Source organism: Furipterus horrens, unplaced genomic scaffold (assembly GCF_987537825.1).
Source record: "Furipterus horrens unplaced genomic scaffold, mFurHor1.1.pri manual_scaffold_1, whole genome shotgun sequence".
Classification (NCBI taxonomy): Eukaryota; Metazoa; Chordata; class Mammalia; order Chiroptera; family Furipteridae; genus Furipterus; species Furipterus horrens.
In genome coordinates, this window is record NW_028327171.1 from 161,006,592 (window position 1) to 161,028,240 (window position 21,649).

Here is a 21,649-nt window from a genome sequence, read left to right on the forward strand (position 1 = left end):
TACATGAAACATTAATTCAGATTTTGAATATTTATAGAGTTGCCTATAGTCAGATAGCCAACTTCTATTGAATTCTTGATCATCAGTATCACTTCTAACATCATCAATGATAAAAGATGAAAAACATTAAGAGCCCCTTTAAATATAAATAAGTTTAATATAAATATGTATAAAATAAAGTGAATAAATGAAGCACTTATCTGTAGCAAGTTAAATATAGTTGATTGTGCTTGATACATAAGATATACGTAATATACACTGTTGAAAGAATGAATATACATATGTTTCTCTTTATCCAAATGAAGTCCTTAATTCACCTTTCCACTTGGTATAGACAGAAGCATGCAACACGCAGTGATAATCACTTACCGACTTGCTTGTCATTAGAAACAAAGGAAGTGGTGGTAACATTCCCTTGCCCTAATCCTGAAATTCGTGTTCATTTAAATCACTTCCGGAATTTGTTTTGCATAAGACATGATTTTCCTACCTATTCTGGGTAAACAGTTCAAATAACTCAAAACCAAAACAGATTTCTAAGGCAACAATGGTAGCCTCCCGACACAACACATTTTCTGTGTCACTCGTCAGCATAAATCTGTCACTTGTTCCACTGATTTGACAGTCCCTCAAAAGCAGATGTTTCCTTTCACAGTCCATATCTGTGTACCTGTTTATACCTAGCTCTGTGGTTTGGCCAGTGTCCTGCTTATTTAGACTAATAGGGCTACTTTCACAACTGGCTTGCTGAATCCCTCTTGTAACAAATAATAAATAAGTCCTTACTAGTTACACAGAGAATAACAATTTCTTCTTATAGCATTGCTATGTGATTCAAAATAGGCTCTGTAACTCATTGTATCTGTGTTTTTTTAAAAAATAAAACCACAGTTTTAAAATCCCACTCAAAACTACAAGACATTAACTATATCTGTTTCAATTCTACCCCTAATCATATTAGATCTCTTAAATGCCACTGTTTCTAATTTTGCCCTAAAGCTACGCCTACATTTTTTCTATCAGAAATGGGATATGCTATGCTGGGCAGTATTAAACATTTAGAGACCACAAATTAAATGCCAAGACAATTATGACGATCTAGGACAATTTTTTTTTTTTGCTGGGTTTTGTCTTTCTCTGTCTTTTAAAGCTGCATTTGATTTATGAGTCCAATGAGCTGAATATGTCATCTTTTGTCCTATCTAAACAATGATTAGGGCTAGGATGTCCTCAACAGATACTGAATAAAAATGGAAGTGATGTTAGGCTTCATGAAGTCATTCACTAGGTAGTAACTTTTGAAGAGTCACAGGTAGTTAACAGAATCAAGTTATATGGGAGCACCAGTGATCTGCTGGGGAGACTAACTCTCCCTCTCTCTCTGTCTGTAACCCCCTCCTCTCTATCATTGGCTTACTGGTTATTGTTGCCTGTGTTGTTAATAAGAAACTAAAATTGGCTCGGTACTGTGCCATCCAAGTCAGTATTAAAATACTGGTATCAGTTACTCTGACATGTTTAAATTTTTGTATGTATGAAGCTAAAACTGCGTCAAATCATGATCTGATCACTGGAATCTAGTAACTTTAAATGAAAAAAACTAATATATTATAGCTTACTTAATCAATATGTAGATAATTAGATTCCTTAGACTCCTATTAGACACAGTGCACTTTTACTTCTTTTAAAAGATTTTACTCTTTCAGTTGATGCCATATTTTTCCTTGCCTTAAAGTGGCTGAATTTCAGAATATATCCTTACTCCTGTATTGTACAGTATGCCTGTGTAGCATTTTCAAGCATTTTCAAACATTGCTGTTTGTTTTAATAAATAATAGAATAGTCCAATATTTTAAAATAAAATTATATCTAATTTTTAAATATTATTTTTTATAACATTTAGAATTTTGAGGTAAATTCTTTCCCCTATGTATGGCTATTTGATTTTATTATTTTACATATGTGTTTTATTTGTCATGATCTGAATTGAGCTCTTAAATATAGTAGATCTGTCTGGCAAGAATCAAGTTCACTTTATAAAATTTTCAAGCATAACCAACTTTGTTTATAAATTTTCTTATAATATCAATAAATACAACTGTGTTACTACTCTGTGCCCAATGGTGAAATGAAGGCAGCAAAGCCAGAAAAGACTAAGTATATATCTTCGGCAGCCGTCCGTCTCGAGAGACGATGGTGTAGCTTCTCAAGAGTCTATCTGCACCGCCGAGAATGGTTGTGCAGTCCGACTCAGGAGTGACACGGTATCTGTCTCCTCCCGTGTTGAATTGACATCTTGCGATGACGCTGGGGTGTCCTCTCCAGTGAAGCTGAAGCTACAGAGCCTCGAGAGACGATGGTGTAGCTTCTTAAGAGTCTATCTGCACCGCCGAGAATGGCTGTGCAGTCCGACTTGGGAGTGACACGGTATCTGTCTCCTCCCGTGTTGAATCGACATCTTGCGATGATGCTGGAGTGTCCTCTCCAGTGAAGCTGAAGCTACAGAGCCTGGGCAGGGTGATATGGAGGGTCTGCTGTTGCCCATGCAGCAGACCCCCCCTCTCTTCGCAGCTGAAGGGTCCAAGGGAAAGACGGAGTCAATACAGCTTGGCTTCAGGTGCGCCGCAGGAGTTGCCGGTGTTGACTACAATGTCAAACCGCCTTAGGGACTCCGGCTCCGGATTTTCTGTCGGGGTTTACTCCCTTAGCCTTTCCCCTGAAGAGGTATGCCGCAAGGCAGCGGAGGTTTTTTGGAGTTAGAGTTTTCCTTCTCTGATGTACCCTGACTGGAAGATCGAACCAGCGACACTTAGCTCGCAGGCCGACGCTCAATCCACTGAGCCAAACCAGCCAGGGTAACTAAGTATATAACTGGGCTGGGTAACTAGCTAAGCAATTTATTTTCAAATGTGTGTCTTACCCAAAAATGCCTCAAAAAAAGGATCGAATGTTATATGTTGTGCATCTTCTAAGTCACTTAGAATTACTAAAAAGTTAAATTTTGAAACTGGAAATTCCAAGGATATGCTGTCATTCAAATAATACTTCAATATTTGGAACGATCTACTTTGAAAAAAGAATCACTATATATCAAAAAGTCACTATGTACGAAAGTTTTTTGCACTTTTGTTTCTGGCCAAAAAATAGTAACAGTGATCAGATTTGTTCTTCCTCCTGAAACAACTAATAAAACAGACAGAATACATGTAACAATGGTTCTGAAGACATTGAATGAATGAGATATTGCGTAGAGTATTCGGAAGGATCTTCACTAAATACTAGGGAATAATCATCTTAAACTAAGCACTGCCCTACTTCTACCAAACGAATCTCCAAAGGTTTGAAGATGCAAAAGGATCAAACAATTTGAGTACTGTAACTATGTCTCAAAAAAATGATCAAGAATTTTTATAGGAATACAAAACATTGCAGCTCACAAAAAAAGTAAAATTAATAGTTTCTGAAATGCAACTGAAGATTTTCAGGAATGTAAAAAAGTCGGGAATATATGATCAATAATGAAGAAAAGGATTAATTAAAACCAATATATATCATAGATATTACAATTATCAAAGACTCTAAACAGTTATTTTAATTGTATTGCATATGTTTAAAATGTTAGAAACAAAAGAGACATAAAAAGAGATGCTGATCTGTCTTTTAGAGATGAAAACTACAGTGTCTGAGATGGGAAATACACTGGGTGGGATTAATGGAAGAGATGCCACAGCAATGCCACAGCAATGCCACAGCGTAATAGCAATACGCACTCTCCAAACTGAAATTAACAAGCTGATTTTAAAGCTCATCTGAAACTATAAAGGATCTAGAATAGTCAAAACATCTTTGCAAATGAAAAATAAAGTTGGAGAACTACCAGTATCTAATTTCAAGATGTATCAAACAGCTACAGTAATTAAGAGACTGTGATATTGGTGTAAAGAGAGACAAATGAATCAATTTAACAGAATAGAATCCAGAAATAGATCCACTCATATACGGACAACTGATTTTTGACAAAGGTTCAAAAGTAATTTAGTGGAAGAAGAATATTTAGTTTAACAAATAGTGCTGGGATAATTACATATCTATATACAAAACAATATCAACACATGATGTGATTTACATTTCACAGAAAATTAAATTAAAATGTGCTATTGACCTAAATATAAAACCCAAAACTACTAAAGTCCTAGAAGAAAAAATAGGAGAAAATCTTTGTAATGTTCATTTGGACAAAAAATTTTAGATACAACACCAAAAGCATGATCAAACAAACAGGAAAAGGTTTGATAAACTATACTTCATCAAAATTAAAAACCTTTATTTAAAAAAAAAATGCCCTGATGGTGTAGCTCAATGGGTTGGATGCTGTCCCACAAACTGAAAGGTCACTGGTTTGATTTCTGGTCAGGGCACATGCCTGGGTTGCAGGTGGGTGGGGTCCCTGATTGGGGGCATTCGAGAGGCAACTGATCTATGTTTCTCTCCTTCTCTTTCTTCCTCCTTGCCCCTCTCTCTAAAAATAAGTAAAATATTTTTCTCAAAAAATGCTGTTAGGCGAATAAAAAGACAAATTACAGACTGGAAGAAAATATTTGCAAAGCCTGTATATCATAAAGGACTGAAAGACTTATTCCCAGAATATATAAAGACTACTTAAAACCTAATAATAAGAAAACACACAGCTCAGCTAATACAATCGCAAAAGATCTGAACATGCACTTCTCAATAGAAGCTATACATATAGAAAATAAGAACATGAAAAGATGCTCAACATCATTAGTTATTAAGAAAATGCAAAACAGAACAGAAATGAGATACTTAAAGTAATGGTAAAAAAAACTTACCATGCCAAATGTTGGCAGATATATTTGAGGCACTGTAACTGACATGAATTAGATTTCACTTTGTCTTTCCATGATATTTACCTATCAATTTAGGTTGTTTCTTAAAACAAGAACTGTCATTTTGTCTCTTTTCAAGACACAAGTGCCCCATTCACCAGGACCCTAGCCCAAACAGCCTTTATTATTAATGAGAATTTAAATTTGGAATATAATAGCCAATGCCTTCCTGATATCCTTACAGGGGATGCAGAAAACACTCTTTTGTGGTGCAGAAACCACAAAGAATGTGTAAAAATAGGTATACATGAAGTTTTCTTGTTAAAATTTTAGATAATTAATTTCACAATAATACCTCAAATGTTATAAGTAGTAAAATACAATGGTAGAAAATATCAGTTATGTATCTTTTTCACATTAAACTGAAAAGCAGATTCCCCCTAGGTTTCATGAGACAATTGCATTACTAACTTGACCCCAAATGCATTTTCTACCCCCAGTTAATTTTCTTAAATGTAATCTCTAAAAAGTTTTTTTACTTCAACTTCAGAAACAACTTTAGCTTTCTTGTTTCTAATAGGAATGCCTGTATGCCAAATGAAAGTGTAGTTCTAGTTTGACAGAAACATTCCTACTTAAAAATTTAATAATAATAATAATAATAATAAAACTTTGTTATCATTCAGTACCTGAGCTTCTTCCTGTTGCTTTTTAAGCTGTTCAAGCATCTGCTGAAATTCAGCCTCTTTCTGCTCTGCCTCTTCCAAGGTGGACTGGTTCTGTTCCTCATAGGCCATGGCCACCACAGCCAGGATCAAGTTCACCAAATAAAAAGAGCCCAAGAAAATCACCAGGACAAAAAATATCATGTACGTTTTTCCAGCTGCACGTAATGTCTAGGAGGGAAAAAGGATCATTTCATGAAGATTTTATATAATGTCAACAAAGACCTCATTACCATAATTTGTCAGAAGGTGAATGCTTTTTAGCATCCAATGTATTTTGACCAAAATATTTTGGTGTTAAAACGTGCATGTACAAATACACATACATTACATAATGAGGCTTGACTGTAGTGTCATTTGATATAAACACACACATTTCAAATTAGTATATATTGGATATATATTTGAGCCCCACTAAAATGCTTTTCTTAAAGTCCACAATGCAGGGCAATTTACAATTTTTAATTCCTTTCAATGGAGTTCCACTACCACAGCAGCCTACTCTCCACACCATCCAGAAATAACATCATTCATTCCTTCTCTTCTAGTCCCAATTAATTACAGATCTAATTTAAAATTTTTATGTAATTCATTTTTTAAATTATCGCACATGCTCTTTTTATATCTACCACTAGATTATAAACTCAAAGTTGTAAACATTCTTTGCATGCCCGATAGACTCTAGCGGAATGCCTTTCATACAAGAAGCTCTCAGTATATATATACTGACTGAATGAACAATCAGGATCCTAGACACATTTGCTTTAAATAGGACCATCCTTTGTATTCTAGGGTGTAATAAACAAGTATCCATATTTATCACTTTATGTATGTTCATAAAATTAAATCCCACGCCTGTTAATTTTAAACCTACTGCAATGGCCTGAATGCTGTATCCCCTCTCCCGCTCCCAAATTGCATGTGTTGAAATCCTAATGCCCAGTGTGATAGTATTAGAGCTTTTGGGAGGTATCTAGATCATGAGGGTGGAGCCCTCATGAATGAGATTAGTGCCTTATATAAAGAGGCTCCAGAGAGATCCCTAGCCCCTTCCACCAGGTCATGACACAGTGAGGTGTCAGTTATGAACCAGAAAGAGGGTTCTAGCCAGGATTGAGAATGTTGGTGTCTTGATTTTGTACTTGCTAGACTCTAAAACTGTAAGCAATACATTTCTGTTATTTATAAGATATCCAGGTGTGTTATTTTTTAATGTCAGCCCAGACGAACCTAGACACTTACCAACTGGTAAAGGTTCTCCCAATAGTCTTGAGTCATGAGTCGAAACAGAGACAAGAAAGCCCAGCTAAAGGTGTCAAAGCTTGTGTAGCCATAGTTGGGGTTTCGACCAGCCTTCACACAGATGTACCCTTCTGGGCACTGGCTGTAAGAGAGAGAAACAGGGCCAGGGTCAGTATAGCAATTACTGCTGTTTCAATCCATGTTGCTGTCTGTGGTTCATTTTCTCGCCTTTCATTTCCAGAACACTTCAAATCATTGCTCACTGTGAAACTCTTATCAGATAAAATTTATTAAGAAAACCAATATAAAATTTAGGTGCAAGGGAGTCAGATTTACAGATATTTAGAATGCCAGAGAGGCAGCAACCACACACTTTTGTCTCCGACACCATCAATATCCTGCTCTTTACAAAATGGCGAGGATCAACAATTTAAAATGAAAAAGCCAGAAAACAACCAAAGGGTTGAGAACTACTTAATGAACTTCTTCATCAACCCTTTTTGTAGAGTTTTCTAAAACAAAATTTATATTTTAAAACAATTTTAGATTTGTAGAAAAATTGCAAAGAGCGTATGGAGACTTCCCATACACCCCATGCCCAGTTTTCCATCTTATTAATATCTCATGGTACATTTCAGTCAATATTGTTACATTATTATTAACCAAAGTCCAAACTTTATTAAGAGTTCCTCAAGTTCTTCCTTAACATCCTTTTTATGTTACAAGATCCCATCCTGGATACCATAGGACATTTAGTTATTTTGTCTCTAGGCTCCTCTTGGCTGTGACAATTTCTCAGACTTTCCTTTTATTTCATTACCTTGACAGCTTTGAGGAAGGAGCACTATTAGTCAGGTATTTTGAAGAATGTCCTTTAATTGAGTTATGTCTCTGTGTGTGTTTTTGTGTGATTAGCTTGGGTTATGGATTTTGGGGAGGAAGACCAGAGAGGTAAAATATCATTATCTTTACTTAACATCAAGGCTACAAACTATCAATATGACATCGCTGTTGATGCTAACTTTCATCACCTGAGTTGAGGCAGTGTTTTGTCAGGTTTCTTCACTGATAATTCACTCCTCTTTTTCCATACTGCACTCTTTGGGATGAAATCATTATGTGTAGCTCACACGCAAGGAGCAGGGAGCCATGATCCACCTTCTTAAGAGCAGAGTTATATACATAAAATATTTGGAATTCTTCTGCATGACAGATTTGTTTATTATCTCTCATTTATATATCTATCAATATTAACTCATTTATTTAAATGATTATGTACCATGGGTATTCATTTTCTACTTTGAATTATAATCCAATTATATTATATTTTATTTATTTTTGCTAAAATTGTTTCAGTTTTGGCCATTGGGAATCTGCAGTTGATTCCTGCATCTCCTCAACATCACCCCATGATTGTGTGTGGATTTTTATTGCTCTTTTTGTTTCTTAGCACTTTCTCACCTTCTGAAACTATAATATGCTCCATGATCATGTCTTATAGTTCCTGCCCCAGTGCTAGAATCAGCCATTTCTCCAAGGACCACTTGTTCTTTTATTGGAGAATGGTATTAGAAACCAAGATAAATGTGTGTATGTGTATGTGTATGTATATACACATATAATTCCCTGCTCTGTCAGCTGAGGGCCTAAAAGCAAGATCACTACCTTTGCAACAAACACACTTAGAACCCAGATCTTGGTTTCTAATAGGATATATATACACATTCACATACACATACACATACATACATATATGTATGTGAATGTGTGTGTGTGTGTGTATCTGTAAGGAAGCATCTGTACCTAGATTAACATAAACAGGAGGTCATATTCGTATCTCCAACTCTATTTTATTATCACAGGATCTTTATAACTTTTTTTTTTAACCTTTAATCTCTCATTCCAAAAGTTAGAAGCCTGGCTTCTATCATCTGCTATCCATATACTTAATATATATACATAATTATTTCAGAGTTGTTAATTTATGCTACTATGAGAAACAACTTTATCAAGTAGAGTATAGTTCCTTTCCAGTTTTTTTAGATTAGCACCTCTTCCCCTACCTCCTTCAGTGAGGTTATTTTATACAGTTTAAGCATATTTAATTTTGTCACTTTCTATATTGTTATTAACCTGGGGTTCTCCAACCTCACAAATATTTTTTTTAATTTGCATATGCTGTTCATCCTTTATGCTGTAAAGTTCTATAACTTTTGATAAATGCTTAATGTTCACCATTCTAGAACCATACAGACTAGTTACTCCACCCTAAAAAATCCCCTATGCATAACCAAATCAGCTACCCTGAATCCCTGAATAACACTGATATTTTTTTACCACCTCTATTGTTTATCTTTTAAAGAATGTCATGTAATTGGAATGATACATAATATTGCTTTTTCAGATTGACTTTCTTTGTTATGTAGTGATATGAATTTAAGGTTCATCAATGGTTTTTGCAGTGTGATAGCTTATTTCTTTTTATCACTGAATAATATTTCATTCTATGAATATACAACAATATGTTTATCCATTCATATATCGAAGGACATCCTGATTGCTTCTAGTTTCTTGTGACTATGAATACAGCTGCTATAAATACTCACATGCAAGTTTTTGTATGGATATACATTTTCAAGTTAATTGGCTAAATAGTAGGGCAAATTGCTCGATTCTATGGTAAGACTGTTCATTTTGTAAGAAGCTGCCAAACTGCCTTCCAAAGTGGCTGTGTCATTTTGCCTTCTCATCAGCAATGAATGGAAATTCCCATTGTTCTGCGTCTTCATCAGCAGTTGGTATTGTCAGATTTTTTAAATTATTATTTCAGCCATTTTAATAGGTATAATAACTCGTTTCTGTTTTAATTTTCAATTCCCAAATAAGTATAGTAACTCATTGCTGTTTTAATTTTAAATTCCATAATGACAAATGATCTTGAGCATTTTCTATATTCTTCTGAGCTGCTATATGTATCCTTCTGTGATGTGTCTGTTCAGATTTTTTGCCCATTTTTAAATTGACTTATTTGTTTTATTGTTGTTGAGGTTTGAGTGCTTTTTATATTTTGGAAACAAGTCTTTTAATAGACATGTGTTTTGCAAATATTTTCTCCCAATTCATGGCTTTTCTTCTTATTTCCTTTACAGTGTCTTTGAAGATCCAGAGTTTTTAATTATAATAAAATCTAACTTTTTTTTCATGGATTGTGCTATTGTTACTTTTAAAAACTCATCAAATCCAAAGTCATGTAGATTTTATTCTTTGTTTTTTTAAAGAAGTATTATCATTTTATATTTTACATTTAGGTCAATGATTAATTTTGAGCAAATTTTTGTGTAAGGTGTAAGATCTCTATCTAGCTTCTTTTTTTTTTTTTTTTGCATATGCGTCTCCAGTTGCTTCAGCACCGTTTGTTGAAAAAGCTCTTCAGTCTCTATTGAGTTGCACTTTCTTCTTTGTCAAAAATTTTCTGACTATGTTTATGTGGACTTTTTTTTTTCTTTGCTTTCTGTCCTGTTTCATTGATCTATATGTTTATTCTTTTCCAGTACCATAATGTCTTAACTACTATAACCTTATAAGAAGTTTTGAAATTGAGTACATATCTTTGGAATTTTATTTGACATTTAACAATAGAGCAGCTACCAATTTACCATGTGAATTAGGTAATGCATACTAGGAACTCAATAAAAGGATGTGATTATTATCACTTAATTGGAATCAGTATACATTAATCAACTTTACCCAAATTTTATTTAGTATTTTACATTAACCACAATAATAAAAAATAATAGATAACATGATGGATCAGGTGCTAGTCCACGTGCTTTCTGTGTATTATGTTATCACCATAACAACCATAAGAGAGGGGCAATATTACTGTCCCTATTTCAGAAAAAAATAAACTCAGATACAGAGAGCTTAGGACACTTTTCCAAGGTCAAAGAATTTGTAAATGGTGGAGTTAGGATTTGAACCCAGGTATATATGAACTCTAGAAGCTATGCTCTTACTTACTATACTCTACCAACAAAGGTTGGGGAAACTATCAGGAAAAAAAAACCCACCTAATCTTCATCTCTGTGACTGGTATATGTTTTCAATAACACATTTAGATCTTTATGACTAAACTAGTTTTCAATTTTCTAGGATGACTCAAAAGATGTTCTGTAATTCTATGGTCTAAGTCACTTACTATTGCTATCCCTTGGCTTCTAAAAAATCCACTCTCTACCCTAACTTAATATTAATTTACAATACTCTCAGGAAAATATGTCAAGTATGAGAGACTAGCAGGATGACTAAGATATTGCAGCATCTGCATTGTAGAATTTGACCAAAAAGAACTGGTAAGTATGCAGACTCAGACTTGAACATGCCCTTGATATACATCTGTCCCTTGGCTTCTTTGCATACACAGTTTTATGTTATTTCAAGAGTATTAAGCCTCTCAAAGCAGTTTCCCATATGGGCTTGCACTCTAAAGTCCATGTTATATAGTATGAATCTTTTCCAGCCACATCAAAACTTAATCCATCAACATATACCCTCACCATGCTCCCCATCTTGTGTTTCCCTCCTGTATTTCTTAACTGGCTCTGAAGTGTTTATAAAAAAGACAGAATATGGGTCTTCACACTTTTGAGCAATAACACAAGTACATCTTAACTGTGAAACTTTGCAGAAAAGTTCTTCACCCAAAGGGATGGTTTGAATGTTTCTGAGTTTAGAACTGATAGCAATCAATAAGACAGAGAAGGTACTTCCTAGGTAGACAGCACCGCTCTTTATTATATACATGTAACACTACCCTTATTATTTTTTCTCATCTGCTTTTTTCTAAAGTGTTCTAAATCTTTAAAAAACATTTGTTCCTTACCCTGCATCTGAGCCATTTCCACAGAGTAAAGGGTCTTTTTGTCCATCCAAAACATAAAAGTGACCTGTAATATAAAGAATAAACTATTTAATTTCATATCGATCCTATTGACATTAGGAATCATAAGAATTTGACTATCTCAGTTATTTCCAAAATGGACACCAATAAAGTATATTTACAAACGTGGCTTCACACCCACAACCTCAACTATTTATACTTGAAAACTCATTCAGCAACAGCTAAGGTAAACAGCGTATCAATATTTCTTACTGTCATCTTCAATGTAATCCTTCCAGTTAAATGTGCTCATGGTTACATTAACAAATGTCCCGTTTGAGTCCATTGTGCCCCTAAAGAAGGAAGTGGTGTTGCTTTCAAAAGCAGAATCGCTTGGGGGCCATTGTAAGCATTTATTCCGTAGGTTGCCCATGAACAGCTGCAGACCAATTAGAGCAAACACACTCAGGCAGAACACAGTCAGGATCATGACATCTGAGAGCTTCTTCACCGACTGGATCAGGGCCCCTACAATGGTCTTTAAACCTGAGGAGAGAGAATGAGAGGTCAGCTAGGAGAAGTGCCATTCCCACAACATCCTCTTAATAGTCATATACATTCTCTCTCCCCACAGACACTTGTGTGGCAGTTTAGAAATCCAAGCTTTATGGACAACTAGATGGCTTGAGAAATGGAAGAAGAACAGATTTTATTTATGAACAGTGTGCTTTCTGGAGGTTAAAAATGAAAGTGTAGATATCTAGGCAGGAAGTTTTGTGTGTGTGGTTTTACATGCTGCCAAGAAGATGAGAAGATAAACATACAATTACTTTTTATTTCAGATTTTGTGTTTCATGAAGCTATTTCTCCCCAACCCATTTTTAAATACTAACCTCTAAGTAACAATGATTTAAGGAAGAAACAAATTTTAAATGATAAAAGCAGCCATGTGCATGCTATTTAATAATAATCTTTTCTCTAAAAAGAAGATCCATTTCAAAACAAATCTGCAATGAATGGTGACATCCAGATCAGTTAGTAAAGCCATGGTAGCAAAGCTATTTTATGAACATAGTATAAAAAACTTTACATCATAAGTACGAAAAAGAAAAGAGAGAGAGAGAGAGGAAGAGAGCAAAACTAGTATTTTTTTAAAAATAGACATCTCATGCAATTTTCTGTTAAACTCAAAGGCTGACATGATAAATAAGCATGTGATTTCTAAAATTTTAGGAACTGAACTGCATTGAAAAATTATTTACATTCTTGAAGGTGACAAGAATAATAAGCAACAAGGCTAATGTTATAAGAGTGATTTCAACTTCAGTGTAATTACAGAATATTCAGTCAGCCTCGGTGTTTAACCTAGCTCTCACCTGGAATGACTGAAATTGTTTTCAGTGCTCGGAGAACTCTGAATGTTCTCAATGCTGAGACATTGCCCAGGTCCACAAACTCTGTCACATATCTGCAATAGGGAGTTCACACACAAACACAACAACACACAAGAAAAGTTGAAGCTATAAGGGGCCTACCATCTTACACCAGTTTCTTCTTACCTGGAATTACAGAAATAGTTTTCAGAGCTCTCAACACTCTGAAAGTTCGAAGAGCTGAAACATTGCCTAGGCTTACAAATTCTGTTACATACCTGTAGAATTAAATCAGAGTTACTGATAGTTTTGGCAAAGTTTATACTAAATAAAGAATGAAAGCTGGGTTTGGCATATAAAGCTCCTTGAGTTTAACAAATGCAATCGCTGTAGAGCGCAAGATGCCATATGCTAAAAGTTGCTTTTGAGGAATAACATTTTGTTGCTTTATTTCAATGTAATTTTTAGTAATGTGAACAAATTTGTTTTCAAAACTAATCAAAATAGAGTGGGTGATATTAAATTACAGTCACTGAATAACTTCATTTTGATGAAGTGGAAGACTATATGACATGAAAGTAATTCCATTTTTTGCTCATTTACCAGATAAATATATCTTACAATATGTATTCTCAAAATATATGGAGCATAGCCCTAACCGGTGTGGCTCAGTTGGTTCGGCATCGTTCCACAAAGCAAAAGGTCACCAGTTGGGATTCCCAGTCAGGGCCCATGCCTAGGCTGCAGGTTCAGTCCCTAGTTGGGGCAAGTACGAGCAGCAACTGATCAATGTTTCTCTCCCTCTGCTGCTCCCTCCCTTCCCTTCTGTCTAAAAATAAAATAAATAAAATATTTAAAAATACACATGGAGTTAATTTGGCTAATAAGCATGCTCTACATTTAAAATGTCACAACAACCTGATTTATGCTGCAACTATTTTTATTTCTTTGAACCTGACAATTTTTCAGAAATACTCACGCCATCACAATGACACTGAAATCCAACCAGTTCCATGGATCACGAAGGAATGTAAAATCTTCTAAGCAAAACCCTCTTGCTAAGATTTTTATAAGTGACTCAAATGTATAAATTCCAGTGAATGTGTACCTAGGAAAAGCATCCAAACAAATATTAACAATTTTGTTTGAACTGATAATATACATATTTTAAAACAACAAATTATCCATTTGTGTTTTTTCAATTCAATGGAATTTTGTTCCTATTTTCACTTACCAAAAATAATCTACTAGTTTAATTAATCTTACAAACCTGAATAAAGGGTTAAGCTAAAGAGATCATATTTTCCCCAATGAATATGATCTTGTTTGCAACTTAGGTCTTAGAATAATAGTTTCATGTGTTTTACAAATAATCAAACTTCATTGAAATATAATACAAGCAATGTAATGAAGTTTTCAGATTCCTAGTAACCAAATAAAATAGGAACAAGTGAATTTAATTTTTATTCTATTTTAATTAAATCAATATATTTAAACTATTATAATTTCAATCATTCAGACTAGCCAAATTTCAAGTTTCAATACATACATAATGATGGGTGTCTCCCTCATTGGATAGTACAGCTCTAGAGGTAACATTTCTTGGGTTTGTTTATTCATAATAAAATATTTCACTCAAATTTCTTAATTACTAGAATTACTTTTAGGAATACTTTACATGTCTAATCTAGAAAGTAGACTTAAGAGGCATAGAGTTATAAAGCTGCTTTTCTCTCTCTTTATACATATTTATGTATAAGTATATATTATCACAAGAAACTTTTCAATTCATTAGTATTTAAGTGTGTGTATACAAGTTACCAAATTTCAGGGATGAAATTCCTGAATCTAACCTGAGCAAGCTACTGTCTCTATGCAATTGGGCCAAATCACTTAAACATGCTCAGATTCTAAATCAGCCTCCAAAATGGTGAAAGACTTTTCCATCTGCTACTTGATATAGTGAATTTCTAGCCCTTCCTTTATTGTGTTGATAATATAAGTTATTTCTGTTTCTTCCAAAAATAGTTGAGGTACTTGTTTTATAACATTGTGTTCTTTTAAAAAGTGCAGTTTAAGTTTATTGTACAGATTACTTCACCCAAGACGCAAAGATTTGATTTACTTTTATTAAAAATCATATTTTCCAGCCTACTAGAATTTTATATAGGAAAAATAGTTAAAAGTTTTCTCATATGAGGAACAAAGAAATCAGAGAAAAATGTGTGCAGCTATCTTCAGATTTAGTTTTCCTAAGAGCATTCTTCCTTCTTTTTTTAACCAGTTTAGTTGATTTCATAAGGAATATGTTTAATTGCTATCTTTACTGAACAAGAACTGACTTTACTAAGAAAATATATAATTTGTAGTGTCAAGCTTATGTTTACTTGTGTTTTAGTTTTAATTCTTTGTGTATTATACATAATCACCAAGGCATTTCTGTTTGGGGAGACAGCTGGCCTTGTAAAAGCCCATAAGAGATAGTTCAGGTGTATGTGTTATTTACCATACTAATGGTTAGTGCTCTATGGGCTATACTTACGCAGTTCTAAGTAATCTATAGTTATTTGGAGTAAGATTAAAGTTTCTACTTCATTTTCTTTTTTTTATAAGTAAGACATTTCGTTGGGATATTTGGAGTATATAGTGAGTGTTGATAGATATTTAAAGAAGAGATTCCTAAAGCGTAACGTCTGAGACAGATTGCACAGAACAGGTGTTTGCCTATTAACAAACTATTGAACAGGTAAGTGAAAATCAAGGAAATGATTTTTCTTAGCTCTGTGCTCACTAGGCTCCTAATCATCCTATTGATTCTATCCACATTTCTTTTTTCCCTGTAATTATGATGTCGATAGCAGGGCCTTGCCTTACATAATATGACCCTCACAATATAATATGGTCCACAGGCCATATCTGTGTATGCCACCTCTTTGTACAGGGACTGCCTCTGCTAGCATAACTTCTGTTTTCATGTCAGAACTGAGCTGTATTTTCTTTTCATTGGACTTTGGGATTTGTGGGATTTTTTTTCTGTAACCACTAATATTTTTATTGTTTTTCTACTAGAGATAATTGATCAAGAAAGCTGTGAAAAACTTTTCCAAATAAAAGATGTAAGTAAAAAACATCTGTAAGGCTTAGACTATTTTAATAATAGATATAGTCAACTCTAAAATTTAATAATAGATATAGTCAATTCTAAAAATGACTTTAAAAGAGAGACCTGCATATTCAAGTGATAATATTCAAGTGACATCTTTACCTATCTTTTAATAATGTTATATAAAAATGAGCTGTATACATGTTTAAATGCTTCAATAATTTCTGTTGAGAAAAGTACACACAGAATACTTTTATATAGATATGTTCATTTGTTAACCTCCAAATTATAAGTGGTAACTTATGATTTTTCTATTAACGTGATCTCTAGGGAGCATTTCCAAGCTACTATATATAATCTTTAATGTATTAAATCACTGGCAAATGATGGCTTAGACTTGTACAATAAATCTCTATAAAAATAGAAATAAAAGTGGCAATGTTTATCATAATAACATATCTCCTATTAGACATTACCTTAAAACTATAACAATAAAAAATCATACTAAAACTTTTTTTTGTGTGTGTCATACTAAAACTTTTAAAATAAACCAAATACTTAATTATTGTATTATACTATACATGAGTAGCTTCTATAATCTAAATTTTTTGTTTCATTTTAAAAAAATGCTTTTTATCATGAATAACCTAATGTGTGACATAAATTAGGCAATAATGTTGACCTAATGCAGAAATTGTGTTATTTAGTGCACAATTTTCCCTATCATATGAATATTTTGAAGCAATCAGGGTCACCTTTTCCTCACACTTAAATAGGACATCCTGAACAATAAAGGACATTACCACTAAAGCAGAAAATTGACAGAACTGCCTTCTTTAGTGCAAGCAGGGAATAGTTCAACATGCCCAAGAACTACTATGTACACCTCTTAAAATATTCAATCAAATGTTTTGTTTTGATGATATATTACAAATGCCTCCAGGGACTCCATCTCAAGGGAGAAAGGATGAGCCCAAGGGACTGAGATTGCAAAGTAGTTCCTGGCTGCGATTTTAGGTACAAATGTCTGTAGAGTTAACTGGACCAGTATCTTTTCATTGGGATTATTATTGCTTTTATTAGTGTTCTACTTACAAAGTTTCATAAATTTGAGTGATATTTCCTTTATCATATTTTCCTCTTAAGCCCTTTTATTTTTTGAGCATGCATCTGCAGAGACATTTTTTCTTTTATGGAACACATCTCTGGTATTTTAGCACACATGCTGTATCAAAGTAAACTATGTATTGAATATAAATAAACATCTAAGTAATTTAACTACCCAAATGTTCTTTTCTTAAATATAATATGATCAAAATGCCTAATATAATAATATAGAGCTAAACACTTAAGTCTATTTTATCAGAATATAACAATACTAGCCCTGACTGGTGTGGGCCAGTGAATTGGGCACTGTCCTACAAACTGAAAGGTCATCGGTTCGATTCCCAGTCAGGGCACATGCCTGGGTTGTGGGCCAGGTTCCTGATCAGGGGAATACAAGAGGCAACCAATTCATGTCTCTCTCTCTCATACTGATGTTTTTCACCCTCTCTTTCTCTCTGTCCCTTCCCCTCTCTCTAAAAATAAAATAAAATAAAGTAATAAAACAATAATAATATACTAGAATAAAAGCATTTTACTCATCAGATCACTCATGGTCATTATATTTTACCTAAAATGCATAACTATGATTATTAGCTTTCATACTAAATTATTAATTTTGTTTAATAGCTACTGTATACTATTTATAACCTTTCTTAAACAGATACTATCTTGAATTTGTTGGGAAAAAAATACTTACCTCATAGAAGAAAAACTCCCCCAAAGAACTTCCCTTATCTTCTTTCATATTATGGAAATAATTTTTCTTAGAAGTGTTTAGTCTGACTTCAAAAACTGGAAACCATAAGTCAGCCCATAACCATAAGGAGATTGCTAGAGAATGAGTGTGCATGTCTCATTGCAAGAAGGCACTCCTACTTACTCTACATTCTTTGTCCAGTCTGGAGGGTTACTCAAGGTCATAAATACACAGTTGGTCAAAATAGTGCACATGATAAGCATGCTGAATAAAGTAGATTAGTTAAGGAGTAAATGCTAATATATTGTCGTGGTCATTTACAAATGATGCAACACAAAAAAATCAGCACAAAAAAGAATCAACACAAATTACCTGTGAAATTAATCTTACTTATTATTGTTTTAAAATAATGGCAAAAATAATAAGAAACTTTAAATCCTGTAATATATTCTTGGTCTACTCTTTTTTGATTTTACATCGCTTCCTCACAACACTGAATTTAATAAAAAGAGATCTTTATTTGAAGCATTCCAATCAGTTGTGTGAAATTGCACTGTACAGGGAAATGACCATTCTTTAGTGAGGTTAAGTATAATAGAAGTGTAAAAGTTGCAGTTCAGATATAATTTAAAATATCCACTTACTGACAAAATGTTAGTGAACACAATATAAAAAGCCTAAGAATGGGTAGCCCGTCATAGTCAAGGATTACATTGAGAATTCTACTGTAATGTGGTACTCCAGTAATTTTATAGTCACTAAACAGATAAACACTCTTTTGAAATCTTTCTGAGAATTAATGTAATAATTTCCTTTAGTTTCTCAATCCAGGCTTCATTCTCAGGAAGCTTATGATTATTTAGAGGTGGATCTTTTATTTTTAAATGTAAATATTTCTGATATTAAACCATAGAATGAGAGACTTTAAATGTACCTCAAAAGCTTATCAGTTCTATTTGTACTATCTCTAGGGTAACCAGTCTTTTGTCTCTCTTTTTGTTTTAATATAAGCCTATTTTGAATCTGCCTATATGAAATATTTATTTTTGAAACTGCCTCAGAGGAGCATGTTTCTATTTTATCATTACTTATTTGAAAACTTTCTTGAAATTCACACCTATTCTGTTTTTTTACATACACTTTTGGACTATCATTGTAACTAGTTCAGATATATAGGCACATAGTAGTTTAAACATGTTTATGGAAGGAAGGAAGGAAAGAAGGAAGGAAGGGAAGGGAAGGAAAAGGAAGGAAGGAAAAAAAGGAAGGAAAGAAGGAAGGAAGGGGACAGCTGGATCCAAGAGCAGAAGATACAGAGCCAATTAAGGAGAAAAAGTTTCAATATTTAGTAATGTAGATTATAACACAATAGAATATGGTCCTTTAGCAATGGTTATATATGATCTAACTGAGGTTAACAAAGATGTGAAGGAGCTTTGTTGTTGTTCCTACTGCACACTGTGCTTCATTTACACACTCACTATCATAGTTGCAATTTTACTTCTACAATCATTCTTTAATACAATAGTCATTTTATAACACAAGTCATTCTATAAATTTATAAATATAATTGTCATTCTATAATTTTTATAAATAGCAGAAAACAATGAGAACAACAGGTTAAACAACAATTTACCATTAATCTTAAAGAAATTTTATCTATATTTTAAAGAAAGAATGACATTTTGTAAAAAGTCAACCACTAGAAGCAACATTTAGAAAATTCACATGAAAAGGATATGAATGTACCAAAATCTTAATAGCAATTTTTCTAACAGGGTTTAGTGGAGTTAAAATATACAAGGCAGAGGTGGCACTGAACCGGAAAATTGCCTTCCCTTTATTCAATACTATAAAAGTCTGAAAAAGAAAATAGGAAAAAAAATTAATAGATTATATATGTGGCTTATCTGGAGAGTTTACACACATGAAGAACTTCTACCCGATTTTTTGTTCAAATTTGTTTATTTAAACAGTTGGTATATCATAACCATAAACATGGTAGATGTTTGTCCCCTAAAGTAACATATAGCTACAAATAAAAATATACCTTAACATCTAATCTGTCTCTAAGAGTCTAACTTTATTATACAAATAAATGTCCTAACCAAATTTTTTACCAAGTTATAAGGTAACTTTATAGACTCTAATGCTATTTAAAGCTTACCATCTGTCTACAGCTTTGGTAACTTTTCAGTTTATTCTGTACATGTTACTATTAAAATAATCTTTTATAAATATTTTAATTACATCAAGTCCTTTCACTCCAACTTTTATGAAGACTCTATTTTCCTTATGGTAATTGTCCTACTTTAAAATGTTCAAAAGCTGGTTTTGCTGATTCTATCGATCTGCTGCTAACACTGAGAAGGGACAGCGGCATTGAAAATTGGACTGAAATACATAATTTCAAAGAGCATTTTATGGCTAAAATCCTATAATCTGAAACCTATAATCATCAATTTTGCATTTAAGACATGCTACTCAGGGATTACCTACCACGTCTCTCTAGGGTCATTTATATTTTTTTCCACCAAGGTAACTCTGCTCCAGCCAATTCAACCCACTTGTCAATCACACTCACAACCTGTCAACTTCTCCCTCTGACTCTAAGAAACAGTGTCATTGAATCCTAGAGGAAGGAGGAGACTCTGAGGTCATCGAAAGAACCTCCCTTCCATTCCAGGTCTATAACAGACCTGATAATAAGATTCTACCTAAAATGCGCCCCTGTTAAATGGTTCTTAGTCCTGTCTGCATATTAGAATCTGCTGGGGTGATTTTAAAATTTCCAGTATTCTGAAGGATGGACACAGACATGGTTATGTTTTAAAATGTACTCAGAAGATCCTAATATTCAGTCAGAGTTGAAAATCCTTACTCTGGGAATGTTCTCAGCTATCAATCATATCTTCCATCATATCTTTCCAAATAGATCACACTGCCTTCTGATCACTCCCTAATTGATTTTTTTTTTTTTACAATTAATTCTTGGTATATTATTTTCCACACATTGGCAGGTTGCTTGTAAGTACAGTCAAGTAGCAATTTACATGTAGGGATCATTCCACTGAGGACTAGGTTAGGGGTTGTCATAAAGCATTGAGCATTAAAAGTATGTGATATTTTCTTCAACAGTTTTCACAGTATTTAATAGTGTTATTTGCAAATAAATATTTGTTTTAATTTAGCATGTGTTTACCTTTAGGAGGTCATTTACCTTTACTTTAGATGTTTTACCCTTTAACTAAGGGCTGTATCCTATACATTCACATTCACTGAGAACATACTCTGTTTGAATAGGTAGTTAGAAACATTTATATTGTGAGTATAAAGGCAGAGAAAACAATTTCTCTCTACATTTGTATTTAAGACCATGGAGACAACCATTTATCTAACCAGCCATTTTTTTATGAACTGCATTCTATGAATTTGAAAATTCAATGAAGAGGGCAAGTAAACTGTTTTTTATTAGCATTGAGATTATCCAGAAGGGACAGTGGACATTGGGAAGACCGCCCTTGAAGCACAAATACATTACAGGAATTTCTTGAATTCCCAGGATTAGACTATCTAATATTATAATCAATCTGGACTCATTTAGGTAGTCACTGACAGCAGTAACAGGTGAGGTTCAACATAATTCATGGTGCATTTGCTTATACTTTTCTGAAAG

The 21,649-nt window shown here is 33.5% G+C and overlaps 1 protein-coding gene across 1 annotated transcript in view; it reads right to left on the minus strand.

Annotated features, from left to right (window-relative positions):
* Positions 1 to 21,649, minus strand: part of LOC150022145 (sodium channel protein type 3 subunit alpha) — an 85,295-nt gene that overhangs the window by 60,260 nt on the left and 3,386 nt on the right. Inside the window, exons 2-9 of the mRNA XM_090280397.1 lie at positions 19,715 to 19,833; positions 18,157 to 18,246; positions 14,046 to 14,174; positions 13,253 to 13,344; positions 11,967 to 12,239; positions 11,697 to 11,760; positions 6,815 to 6,956; positions 5,537 to 5,743 (exon numbers count right to left, since the gene is read on the minus strand). Coding sequence (XP_090136523.1) covers positions 5,537 to 5,743; positions 6,815 to 6,956; positions 11,697 to 11,760; positions 11,967 to 12,239; positions 13,253 to 13,344; positions 14,046 to 14,174; positions 18,157 to 18,246; positions 19,715 to 19,833 — 1,116 coding nt within the window. The remainder of the gene's footprint in view (positions 1 to 5,536; positions 5,744 to 6,814; positions 6,957 to 11,696; positions 11,761 to 11,966; positions 12,240 to 13,252; positions 13,345 to 14,045; positions 14,175 to 18,156; positions 18,247 to 19,714; positions 19,834 to 21,649) is intronic.